At 44.9% G+C, this 13,511-nt stretch overlaps 1 protein-coding gene across 1 annotated transcript in view; it reads right to left on the bottom strand.

The window, feature by feature from the left end:
* Nucleotides 1–12,135, bottom strand: part of stx8 (syntaxin 8) — a 42,813-nt gene extending 30,678 nt beyond the window's left edge. Inside the window, exons 1-6 of the mRNA XM_012831231.2 lie at nucleotides 11,998–12,135; nucleotides 11,057–11,156; nucleotides 10,551–10,645; nucleotides 8,747–8,857; nucleotides 5,199–5,329; nucleotides 3,658–3,750 (exon numbers count right to left, since the gene is read on the bottom strand). Coding sequence (XP_012686685.1) covers nucleotides 3,658–3,750; nucleotides 5,199–5,329; nucleotides 8,747–8,857; nucleotides 10,551–10,645; nucleotides 11,057–11,156; nucleotides 11,998–12,014 — 547 coding nt within the window. The 5' untranslated portion in view covers nucleotides 12,015–12,135. The remainder of the gene's footprint in view (nucleotides 1–3,657; nucleotides 3,751–5,198; nucleotides 5,330–8,746; nucleotides 8,858–10,550; nucleotides 10,646–11,056; nucleotides 11,157–11,997) is intronic.
* Between the last annotated feature and the right edge of the window lie 1,376 nt (nucleotides 12,136–13,511).

The following is a 13,511-nucleotide window of genomic DNA, read 5'->3' as shown; positions in this document are numbered from 1 at the left end:
TCAATACAACCGCAACTAAAATAAATAAATCAAAAATCCCTCTGCACAAAAGAGAGGAGCAGAAAAATGAAGAGGGTTCCTGGAGTAAGGCTGCTCTCTCTCTCTCTCTCTCTCTCTCTATCTCTCTCTCTCTCTCTATCACTCTCTCTGCTTGGCTGGTCACCTTAACCTCGCACCTCGACTCAGGTCCCTTCCCAAAAAAGGAGCGCAGCACACCGAGCGCGGCCAAACTCCGCTCAGCTCAGGTCAGAGGCTGCTGCACAGAACTTAATCTATTTATAGGGAAACAGCAGCACTACTGACATCTCAGAAAACACAGGGAAAGAAAGACTACTTTGTGAGAGATGGGGTGTCCGGGTGGATGGGGGTGGATGGGGGTGCAGGAGCAGTAAAAGGACGAAGAGGTTACGGGCATCTGTCACATCAAAAAACCAGTGTCTAGCCGTTCCATCTTTATATAACTTAAATCCATTTCCCCTCCTCTCTCCCGAAAGCATTATGCTATCCAGTTTCTTTTTTACATTGTTGACTCCGTCACTTAATACAAAGTCTGAAACTCGGCATATGCCAGAGCTGTCTGAGGCCATTACCCAAGAAACAGAAGAATTCAGTTTCAGGTGCATCTGAAAACGTGTCCTTCCATCCACTAGGCTGTATCGGAGTGCACACAGTTCAGACTCAACCACTTCATCAGGCCAATTAGGAGCTGCACCAATCACTGAACGGTAAAATGTCACCGTCAACATCTGGCCAATAATTTACAGTGAATTCATTTTTCAAATACAGGCTAATCTTTTCACAGTTTTGCTACAATTACTCCCTGTAGGTCCATCTGACTCACTGAGTTTCAACAAGAGTGTGCCACACAACTAGCATGGTGGAAGAAACAGGCCCCCGTTTCAGTACTCTAACGCCCCCACCCCCACTCACTCCATCCAGGGGCGCTGGGCCACCCCTCTTCTAAATCACTCCCCACAGCCGACAGCGTGCAGCAGGACCCTGCCGTTTGAACTCGCCTCCGCCGACGCTATGATATATCCCCCTGTTTCCACCTGCGTTCATGCTTCAAGGAGCCAACATCTTTCCCATAATTCACAGGGAACATGGGGGGATAGGGCGAAGCGAAGGGGGGGGGGGGGGGGGGGGGGGGGGGGGGGGGTGGGTGTAAGGTGGGGTGAGGCAACTCTGGGTCTGATGAGTAATGGTCTTTGCATCACTGCACCTTGTGAACTCCGCGCTGACATGTACATTTCAAGCTGCGGTGGCAGGGGGGGTCAAAAAGGCAAGGTGCTGCTAAGTGACCAGCCAAATAACACTCAGTGACCCTTCCTTGTGTTTCTATCCCACTTTAAACAGGGGAGACGGACAGTTCTGGAAACAGGCTCATCAAAAATAACACACAAAAGAATGTATTTTCAAAATCCCTGCCTAAAATCTTTTTTTTTTTTTTTTTTCACATATAGGTTTTCATAGCTCCGGTAGGATTATGATACACCGAGGGCGGCACTTCGGAAAGGCTCCTGCCTCCGCAAGTCTAACGAGCCAAAGGGCACTTGTGGGACTGCATGGTAGAACAGCAAAGCCACTTTCGATCAAGCCTGAAGTGTTCATTTGCGGCGGGACCGGTGCGTTCTCGGTTACAGCACTCCCATCGTCCCATTCCGCCGGTCTTGTTATTGGAAACACTGACGCCATGAGCCGCCGCAGCGGAGAGGAGAGACACGCGTTGGAGCATTAAAGTAAATGACTCCCCCCCTCGCTCAATATGGGTAAAAGGAGAGCCGGCTAAAACAATCCCCGTTTTTTTTTTTTCTCCCAAAGGTGGATCAGTGGATGCTTGTGGAAGCTGAAAGCCTCTCCTTTTCCCAGCAGCGGAGAAATGCATTTCATTTCGATTCCCAAGGTCACGATTTCGGGAACACAAGATTTGATTTGATGGCTGGAAAAATGACAACTATGTCTAACGGAGGCCCCCAAAAGGCAGATGACCATCAGGTTCAATCTCTGTTCACTGCACTGATATTCACACAGACTTTTTAAGGCTTGGGTTTAAAGCGCTGACGCTGGAGAGAGAGACACTGCGGGCCCCGTCCCTCTGGCCGGTCCTGGGACCTCCACTGGGCCCGAGTCACAGCTCTTTAGGGAGAACACCAATCATGTCATCACGTTTGCGCTCGGAGGAGAAAGAAAAGCAGCGTTTAGATGAATAGGCCACTGTAATTATGCTGGTCCCCAGGGTTGGGGCATTGTAGTGCACCTGCGCGATGCCAAGAAAAGCAACAGGGAACTTATGAACTCCACACTGTATTCTCTCATTGGCTGTGCTCTTCTGTGCTGCCTAATTCATATTTTCTTTGCCTGTGTGTGTGTGTGTGTGTGTGTGTGTGTGTCTGTGTGTGTGTGTGTGTGTGTGTGTCTGTGTGTCTCTCTCTCTCTCTGTGTGTGTGTGTGTCTGTGTGTGTGTGTGTGTGTGTGTGTGTGTGTGTGTGTGTGTGTGTGTGTGTCTTCTGTCACCTCACTTACAATGAAAGTTCAATGTGAAATCACTGACTGTTGAAAACAGCCAACAGAGTTTCCACATCTTCAAAGAATGATGATGGTTTAATGGATAATGGTTTCTTATATATAGATGGCCCACAGGAAGCTTTTTTTTGGGGGGGGGGGGCATCATTTCAACCCAAATAAACCAACATGCAGTTTGTTTTTCTCCAAAATGGTCACGCAATCTGCTGTTACTTTATGGTAGGTGTGAGAAATAATGAAAATGATATGTCAACAAGAAAAACTATAATTACAAAATAAGTTACCAGTAATTATTATGTGTAATCAGCTCTGGTAATAGTAGGGCCAAATACAGCAAGACACAGCAGTGCAGAGGGCAATTAATACGGCAGGAAGCTTTTTACACTGCAGTTCAGAGGGCAATTAATACGGCAGGAACCATTTTGAGGCTGGAGGAACTCTTGTGCTCCTAAATTCCTGGGTGGACCCTGTTTCTTCCGATCCTACCGTTCTTTACATTAACATTGGCCTTAGATGTTTTCTGAACACAGAACATTTCACACCGGGGAACTACTAAAAACAAGGCCTAAATATTATTATTATCATTTCATAAGGATGTGAAGTAAGTGATGTCCGTGCCATGTGACTGTGGTGTCTGTCCTGTCTTGTACTTTTAGCTGTGGGGTGACTCTGTTGCCCCAGCCCCAGCTCTGACCACATCACACAGGTGACCAGCCTGAAAACAGCAGCGCAAACCTCCTGCGTGTATGGGACTCAGGCCAGTATGGGGGGGGGGGGGGGGGGGGATGACACACGCGCTGTCATTCTTCCCTCCTCTCTCTCTTTTCCTCTCATCACAGCAGATATCTGTTTACTTTGCTGACGCTAACTGTGCTGACGCTAACCACAGACTTCCGGCATCTCGTGACTCGTCATTTCCTCTAACATGACTGTCCCTTCCCCATTAATAGAATGTTGCTTGACTTTCATTTGCACTCTCTAGCGCTTCCTGTGTGAGGGAAGGTGGCTTCTGGGAAACTTCTGGCCGTATTTCACAAACCATCCAACTCACTTCATGTAGGTTTCAAGATGTTGTCAGACAGGGAATTATTTCCTGGAGTGAGTATGAGAGGAATAGTGTCATCATGTCCTTACCATTCTGCGTTTCCAGCTCATTGCCAATCTCTTGACCCATCTGTTTCTGTCTGCTGATGACGGCAGCCAGGGCATCCAGACCTGCGTCTTGAACTGTGGATGAAAACATACAAGGGAGAAAGTCGAAGGCCTTAACACCGACACCTTTTGAGCTATCCACATAATGACAAAAAAGATTTGTGATGACTTCTTACAACGCATACAGCTGAAACAAACTGTGCCTTTGCTAAATAAGTAACGTGTGGCCTCACATCTAATTAGGCCAAAGGCCTGTTGTATCAGCATGCAAATCCACCCACACACACAAGCGCTAAAAAATGTGGGTTCTCTGCTCGAAAGGGGTCTAGAAAAACACTAGAAAAGTATACAAATTCCTACTAAAATAAGCCTTTTGCAAGGAGGAAGCAATTTGTGTGATTTCACAAGGAACCCATTTGGGGATGGCAGGGCACTGAACTGGACTTGTGACACTATGGAGCAGCGGAGCACCCATGAGTCATCCTGCACTTTACCCCCCATGATGCTAACTGGGGCAATTATTCTAGCTGCCCTGGTCCAGTTATTTGAGTATGTGTGTGTGTGTGTGCGTGTTAGGTGCGTGTGTGTGCGTGAGTGTTGTGTGTGTGTGTGTGTGTGTGTGTGTGTGAGTGTTCGGTGTGTGTGTGTTCGGTGTGTGTGTGCGTGTTCGGTGTGTGTGTGCGTGTTCGGTGTCGGTGTGTGTGTGTGTGTGTGTGTGTGTGTGTGTGTGTGTGTGTGTGTGAGTGTTCGGTGTGTGTGTGAGTGTTCGGTGTGTGCGTGTTCGGTGTGTGTGTGTGTGTGAGTGTGTGTGCGCCCATGCGCATGCATGATGGCCTAATATACATACACTTACAATATTCCAGCCATCTGAAGGCTTTTAGTATATTACTGAGGTACTGACCTTCATATCTAAGTGTCAAACTCAAGTGAATCCACATTAGTCTCAAACACACAGACTTTTATTGACAGACTTCTGCCAGGATTAAACTTAAGTGAGTAAGTGCAGAGAACTCGACTTAAAAAAAAAAACACATTAAAGTTGGACTGAACACTTAAGAGACTTAAATTAAAGAGACATGAATGAGGTAAATCTTCTTAAAAGTTTCTAACTCAAGTATTAACCCTTTAGCCTATGGATTAGTTCAGATGGAACATTTACATTTACATTTAGTCATTTAGCAGACGCTTTTATCCAAAGCGACTTACATATGTGCGACTTACAATGTATACACATTTTACATTTACACTGATGGCACACTGCACATCAGGAGCAATTAGGGGTTCAGTGTCTTGCTCAAGGACGCTTCGACAGGGAATCGAACTAGCAACCTTCTGATTACCTTCAGATTACTAAACGACTTCTCTACCACTGTCGCCCCCAGGGAACAGTTTTCATTGAAATGACTATACGTCTAATATATTCATTGACTATATGTCTTGAAGTTAGGCTGTAAACAAGTAAATCTGATATATATCGTAGAGATGATCAATGATCAATCCCGTGTGATTCGATCGAAACCAACCTTCGATGATCTGCTGCTGCTGCGTCTTGATGTCTCCGAAGGAGAGGCCACGCGTCTCCTCAGACTCGTCCACCAGCCACGGGTTCACCGCGCCTCCCTGGCCACCTCCCCCACTCGACATCAGAGTTGACCTGGTGACAGACACGAGGGTGGGACGGGGGGCCGACACACACACACACACACAGATTAAGCAACGTGCTACCAAACTCACATACACAGACCCAAATAGCAGCATTGGACACTGATCATGAACTTCATTGGAGCAATCAATCACTTGCGATCAAAAATGATCTGAGTGCCGCTTGATGGAACACAAGCAATCACATCTGTAACACGTATGTTCTCTAGAATATAAACCCCAGCACATTTCTACAACCACACACTCACACACACAGACACACAGACACACACACACACACACACAAACACACACCCACACACACACACACCCACAGACACACACACCCACAAACACACACACACACATCCACACACACACACATCCACACAGTTGTCCAATGGTGTTTGGGATCAGAGAGAGCATGTTTATTTACTCGACTGGGGCTGTGATCCACAAGACAAGGTTGAGGCGAGCGCCGTTACACACACCAAACAAGCAGAGGGCTGGCCGCATGTAAACAGCACATCTACACACACACACACACACACACACACACACACACACACACATGTAAACAGCACGCCTAATCAGCCTCAGGCCCCAGAGGCTCCGGGCTCCGGGCCCCGGCTGACAAGGCTCGCGCACTAAAAGACTGTTCTGCGGTTTTGCGCTATTCTTGTTTCTAACGAAGACAAGCTGCGCCGTCGGACCCCGAGGCCACGCTGCGGCGAGGGCCCCGGGTCTCCTCGGAGCGAGCCGCTGTCAGCCGCGACCGTCTGAGCAGTGTCATCTGCTGGTCAGACCCGAGAAGTCGCCACGGAGACGGAGGGAAGAATGACCGTTTCTAATGGGACAAGTGCTCAACAGTTGTAAACAGGGGTGTGGGGTTTCTGGTACCATGGCAAGTGTCCGGGTCACGAACACAACGCAATATAAAAAACAAGTGACCTTTTGACCTTTTGTCTTCCACCCCACATCTCTTTTAAATTAAAGATGAAATATTTTTCTTCTTGTTTTGGGACAAGTTAGTGGGATCCGCTCCTAGTATCTTTCTTTTCCTTCACAGTGAGAAGCCTAAGGTTCTACACATCACATCAAACATCCAGGTAAAGAAATTCCGGGCATGAATACACCTTCCACCTTCCACCTCTGAAATGTTCCCTGGCATTGTTGGGACCGGCTTAACCACCAAGCAGTTCAAGGGAGCTCCTCTCCTCTCCCTTTCCCTGTCATGTGGGGCTCGGAGGCAATTCCAGGCTATTTGGAGCGCTGTCTCTCTCCCGCTCAGAGGTGCTATTAATCCCAGGCGGGCCGGCCGGCCGGGCGGGCGGGCGGGATGGCGAGGTCGTCCCTCGGCACTAATCTCTCTGACATGTTTGGTAACTCTCGCGCTGTGCGCCGGCGCTCCACTTCCTCCTCGCCGAGGTCGGGACCGGTGTGAAGATTAAAGTTTTATCCAATTAACCTCCCACTGTGTCTGCCGAGTTAATCAGACAGATCTCGGCGAGGCGTCACACCAGAGCGTGGCCGGACAAAAAGGCTGCGGTTTTCCGAGGGGGGGGCCCCCCAGCGATTTAACTAATTACGACTTCTTGCATCATGATCAAATATAAAAGAGAGGATGCCGTGGAAGGGGGGTCGGCCAGGGCAACCCGGAGCCTTCGAAACATTGGCGCCATGTTTTTTTTGGTGCTTGATTAGTAGCTAATCTTTCACAAGCGTATTGTTTCATGAATGTGATAACTCCCTGCACACCACACACACCTTTCCACCATTCACCCAAGGGGAGGAGGTGGTGGGAGGGGGCAGAAATAGTTCAGGTTATTCAAGCAAGGCTAATACCCCCCAACTCCCAGACAAAGACCACACACTGAGCCCCATCTCCTAACCTCCTTACCATCCCCCTACCCCTCAACCTCAATAACAAGGTTTTTTTTTTCTTTCTTTCTTTTCCTTACATAGTAAGCTAAGAAAATTTCTCCTCAATCACACCAATTTTAAACAGTTGGATCACATGATGGAGCTTGGCCATGTCATTCATTAGCTGCCATCTGATTCAGTTACAGAACTCCCGATACAACTGGTATGCCATCTATAAAAAAGATTAAAGCGCCCGCCCCACACACACACACACACACACACACACACACACACACACACACACACACACTTTAAAGAGCCAAGGGGATGAATTGAGCGGAGCGAAGCGGTGCAGGTTTCCTTTTGTAAAAATGTACAAAAGGAGCAGGCGTGGATAAGCCCAGTAAAAAAAGATGCCTTTGAATTTCCCCATTTGATCAGCCAGTGATTGATCCTCATTTCTGCCCAGCATTAAAAGCAAAGCAGCAGCAGGATGATCACAAGAGTGCGGGTCGGCCTTCTTCCCCACCATGTGAAAGCACTGCGTTAACCTCTTGGCCCCGAGAGTTATTAACAAGAGCATGATCCTGCCAGATTGCCTGAGTTAGATCCTCTCCTCTCCTACTTTAAATAATCAAAAAAGGAGACAGGAACTTCACTAGGCACAGGAAGTCCGTGTCACTGGTAGGAGACCGGGCAATTTCCCCTTGGCCATCCAAACACACAGCACCTGAGGTGGGGCAGGTCAAGCTCGACACAAGAGAAACGAGCGGGGTTCTGCTCCCGGACCCTGGGCCGAGCTGTCACTTAGATTAGGACTAATAAACGCTCCTCAGGATATAGCTGGTGGCGTGGCGCTCTTTGATTCCCCCCTTTTTGGAAGAGGAAGTAGGCTCAATGGAGAGTGATAAACTGTAAACTGATCTGACCATGTGTGACGGCTGTACGTGTGTGGGTGAGTGTGTGTGTGAGTGTGTGTGTGTGTGTGTGTGTGTGTGTGTGTGTGTGTGTGTGTGTGTGTGTGTCTCCATGCACTAAACAGACACCCCATGCTCGGTTTGGGAGGTGCCAAGCGTGTGATCAGCGCCCCCCGGCACCCCTAATGAAGTGGGTGGTTGGAGAGGCAGCCGCTTGGAAATGGCACAGAGACTTCCGAGTCGCCCGGCAGGGGTCGGCCTGCACGACTGAGCAGGGGTCATGTGGAGCACCGAAAGTTCTTCTGCTGGGTTATTTATTAAAACAATGTTACAGTGGCCCACTGGGATACCACGGGCATAGGCTACCACAGCAAACCTATCAACAACAGTTGTCTGTAGAGGCAGAGACAGCGAGAGGCGGGGGGCACTGTGGCGCAACCAGTAGCCCCGACCACATTCGGGCTTGATGCCCATGGAGGACAGGTTCGATTCCAGCCTGATGTCATTTCTCCTGTCCACTCCCCGCCTCTTCTCCCTCTTATTTCCTGTCCCACTCTTCACTAAGACTATCGATTAAAGGCCAAAAAGCCCAAAAATAAATCTTAAAAAAAAAAAAAGAGACAGCGAGAGGCACATGCCAGGGGTTTCACCTGGCGGGCTCCGACTCGGTGATGTCTCCTTTGAATGTAGCCAGGAGCTGCCTCTCCTTGGTCACCAGGCTGTCCAGCAGGCTCTGCCTTCGGTCTGCTTCCGACTGGATTCTGAGAGGTGCATGTCAAGGATTTACTGATACAAACAAAGGGGGAGGATATTCAATTCAGGAAAATCTCAGTTAGTAGTCTCAGAAGTCAAATTTACGTTAGTTGACAGAATTCAACTCAGAATTGAATCTGTTCCATTGCTGACTTATCGACGGCTCAAAAGACTAACGCTAAACATTGGGCAGCAAAGCTTTGTGTCACTTGCCTAGTTATCATTGGGCCAGTTCACATTAAGCAGTGGTTTCGTTTTGGCATGCCTTCCAGAATAAAGGCCTTCTATTGTAGCAGTAGCCTTTTGTGTGTATGTGTATAAATTGAGCCAGAGGGGGAAATGTTCACTTGTTTCATAGATTTCTTTTATAAAGTGTAGCTGTCTACTTTATTCCCATGTTTGGAAGAAATACTTTCACTTACTATTGATGTATCACACTTACTCTATACCTCTCTATATACATTTAATTTAGGATAATAAACAGACTCTACTACACATACAAATATAAAAACACAAACAGTAGGAGAGACCCTAGTGAGGACTCCATTAATAGAATGTCCCATAGTCTAATCAGGTTCCAATCACCCTCTCAAAACATAAAGCTTTGCTAATTGGCCAATTGAGCTTGAATGGACCACAAAGTTTCCCGAAGAGCAGTTGACGAGCCTTTGGCGAGAACCACTTGTGTGAATGGATTTCTTCGAAAATTACTCATGTGAGCAATTTAAGAGAACTCTGCTTTCTCCATTTTCGTTGTATTCAGAACTTTTCTCTCCAACTCAATCACAATTTAATAATTATTCCTAGAGTCACTTGCCCATTTCTTTTTCAATCTGAAGTGATACAATCACACAAGGCAACCTTACAAACGCACTACAAAGTCCAGAGAAGAATATTGCTTACTATTAGCCCACACATTTTCTTAAAAATTGTTCCATCAATTGAATTATCTAATTTAGGCTTCTTATAAGAAAAGGTGCTGTTACTCATACATTCTCTATTGTAATCAGTGATATCTTGGCCACTAAACTGGGATGTTTCTCTCAAAAAGAGTATTTTATTACACAGTCCAAACCACAAACTCCCTTAAAATCTACATACACCTGCTGCAGAGAAGTGAACTCTCACACACTGTTCTCTCTCCATTAATGCACATTCCTGAGACAATGGCAGGTGCTGGACATAACCACTATGCTTCATAAAACCTCAAGCACATATTCAACCAAGCATAGAAGCATCGTTTCGTCTATTTTGTTTTCTGGACCAGAAAATGTCAGTTTAAACTCAACTCGATTACAAGCCTACATCCAGGGGAAAGATACATTTATTTACTTCCGGTTGTAAATGAATCTGGTTTATAGAGGTGTAGTGCCCTCTAGTGGTAATCAACAGACTATCCAATGACCTGCTGCAGGCTAGTTCTAGGCTTGTTCTTCTATCCATACATGAACAGTTTTGTCATGGCATTCTACGAATCTAAGATTCCAACACATGTACATCTACTACATATAAAACACTCATGTAATATAAAGACTGGGAGAAATGCAGACCAGCCCGAAACGGACTGGTTCTGAAACACATACACCAAATCTAGCAAACTGTACACATATCTTGAAAAGCAATGATTTTAAAATGGGTAATGAGCAGGAAAACTTAGACAGCTGACCTCCAAAGGAATACACTGGACAGGCAAAAGGATACATGCGACGCTGGGACGAGGCACGGATGAGAGTCTCCCTCAGTTGTGTAATGTTCTGCTTCAGCTTCTGTAAGGACGCTCGCAGGGTCATGTTAATCTAGACCAAACAGGTTTCACAGTTAGTTAAGAGACAGTTGGAATGGTACCTTGCTCAAGATCCTTCTGCAGCTTTGAGACGTCTGACGACTACAGAGAGGGAAGTTTTACAAGGGCTAGCTCCTTATGACAAAATCATATGGGACAGAAAGAAAAAAATGGGGATAGTGCAACCAGACCTCCCTCCAAAGGCAGGCCCAAATAAAGGTCTACATGGTAAGTTATCTTTACTGTAGGTCAGCTGGAGTAGTACCAGATGCACATAGCATAAGACAGTAGATTAAGTCAGAGGTGCATCTTCAGAAAGAAAAAAGATTACCTTTTGCAATCTACATTTCTAGGTGTTTGTACTACGTTACAAAAGTAAGAACAGGAAATAACATAAGCAGACATCTTAATTTGAGATGCACACCTTAGCCGGGTTTCCCCCAGTCCTCTGTTGTCTATTACGTTCATGAATATTTTCAGCAATTTCTTGAGCCAGACGGCATGTGGCATCATAGTTCTGTATCCTGCAAAATAGGTAAAGTTTGGTTACCAGGTTTCGTGTAAATGACTGTTGATCAGACCTAAATTACAAGCTCATTTTATTAGGGCTGGGCGTTATATAAAAATATCGACATATATTCTCTGCTTTTTTGTATACAACATTTGAGAAATGACCAAAAAGGACCATTTGTAATATCGAGTAGCTATACAATGTATTGGCATGACTGTTGTGAGAATATTTTGTAACATCCAAGCCCCAGCGAGGAAGAGCATTGATATAATCCCCATGTTATCAAATACAATGTGTTCTCAGACAATTCATTGCCTCAACTCGAAATTCCTCGAGATTTCAATCAAGATCACAAGGTTGTCATGCTACGGCAGTGTCATGTGATGAGAACTGTTTTACAAGAAACATGCACTGCTATACGTCTCGTTTAAATTCTTCGCAAATCTCATCATAAATAAGTACACGTTGGTATCAGTTGGCTAAATAGGCACTACTAACTGGCCCAAAGACGTACCTAGTTAGTTAGTATGCTAATACAAAGTAACGTTAGCTCTAACGATACTTTCACACTAGCTATGATGGAGCACACAGAAAAGGAGTTAGCGTATCCTAAAATATTTGGAATGAGTATCTACTTGACGACAAACAGACAAACTACGACCGGATTTTTTTGAGTCACCCAGCTAGTCATATCATTAGATTAACTAAACGGAGTCTTTAGTTTGCTATCTAGCTAGCTATCAAGCTGCCCATGACAAGCTAACGTGCACTTGACCAACGCGCATTTAAAAGCTAAAAGGGAATTTTGGTTGACAGTAACTTTGTGTTTTCGCGTTCAGTCTTGAAATGCTTACCAAGGATCTTGAGACATTATTGATTCGAATAATGGAGATACAATGCTGGAACCAATATGTCAGTGTCACTTGCCAGATCGGTCTACTGTTTTTGGATTAGCCCCTTGCAAAAATCACAATACAGCCAACTTCCTGTTTGGGTAAAACGTCAGAACAGTGGGTGGTTAAGGACAACATTTTCTTAAAGAGGCAACACACCCTTTTCGTTAGCTAGGGATCAAGTGTAAATGCCTATGGAATGATCAGGTGCCTGTGATTAATACTAGTGTATTTTTTTCTGACTAGATACAATTTTGTCAATCAAACCACCACGTACTCCTCCCTCCACGCTGAGATATGTACTAATTGCACATAATCTGTCTGCCCTAACTCTATGAAGTAGTAGCCTACCTTTCGGATTTTCCAGACAATTGCGTACATTTACAAAGACAGCCTGAAAAACACTAGACCCTCTAGCCTACTTCGGCTGTATTAATCCAGTTCATGTACTTCGGCTGTATCAATCCAGTTTTTTAATCCATCAGGTTGTCTGCCTGCTATCATAGTTCACACACTCGTGCACGTTACCTTATTAGTAGCATGTTTATACAGCACAGCACAATCACAAGAAAATATGTATTCATTGTTACTAAATGAAAATGACTACATTTGTTAATAAATAGTTTTATTGAAAATAAATCATTCGTTGAAAAGTTGAATAGAAAGAACAACACTAAATCAAACCATAAAACCAACGTGTTTTTCCATAGGCTGACAGTAAATGCTTTAATCCATACCTGCAATTTAGAAATAAAGGACAATAGATGACTATTTTTCCATATGTATTATCATATTGATAGTTTGCCTTTGAACTGTGTCCTTACATCAATAGTTATCCTGTATTTTTTTCATATTTTGCTTGAGTGAATGTTGATGTCTTATGTTTCCTAATCAAACCATTTCTGTTTAGATAAAAACAGTAGCCCCATAACTCTGGCTTATTCTTGGAACTCAAACGCACCACTGACATTCCAGTGTTTTGCCATAAACACTGCCTGAAATATGGCCATGTTCATTATTGTTGTCATTAAATGACCCCTCAGTGTTCAGAACACAACACAATATTCATTTTAAAGTATGCAACAAAATATGCATTTTAAAATATGCAACAAAACATGTCCAATCAAATTAGACTGAATTATGTATTAATTTCATACATGGCTACTCTATTAAGCATTGGTTGGTTAACTCCTCTAATAAAAATTGCAGCGATATGCATAGTGAGGTATCAATTCTAGATTCTTCTAACTAATTAATACACATTTATTGTGCACATGTGACAACATGATAGTTCATCATAGTAGAAAAACCAGCATGTGAACTGACTGTAGAATGTTCTATAAAAGACGAAAAAAAATAGTAGATTCTCATGAGAAGTTGTCCAAAATCTCAGTTTACTTGTACAAAACTTCTTTCACTGTTTTTCATAATGGTAGAGGTAGAGGCTATTCAACCACCCACACTGGTGCTCCTCA

This window comes from Clupea harengus, chromosome 26 (genome assembly GCF_900700415.2).
Source record: "Clupea harengus chromosome 26, Ch_v2.0.2, whole genome shotgun sequence".
Classification (NCBI taxonomy): Eukaryota; Metazoa; Chordata; class Actinopteri; order Clupeiformes; family Clupeidae; genus Clupea; species Clupea harengus.
This window is presented reverse-complemented; position numbering and strand designations above follow the sequence as displayed.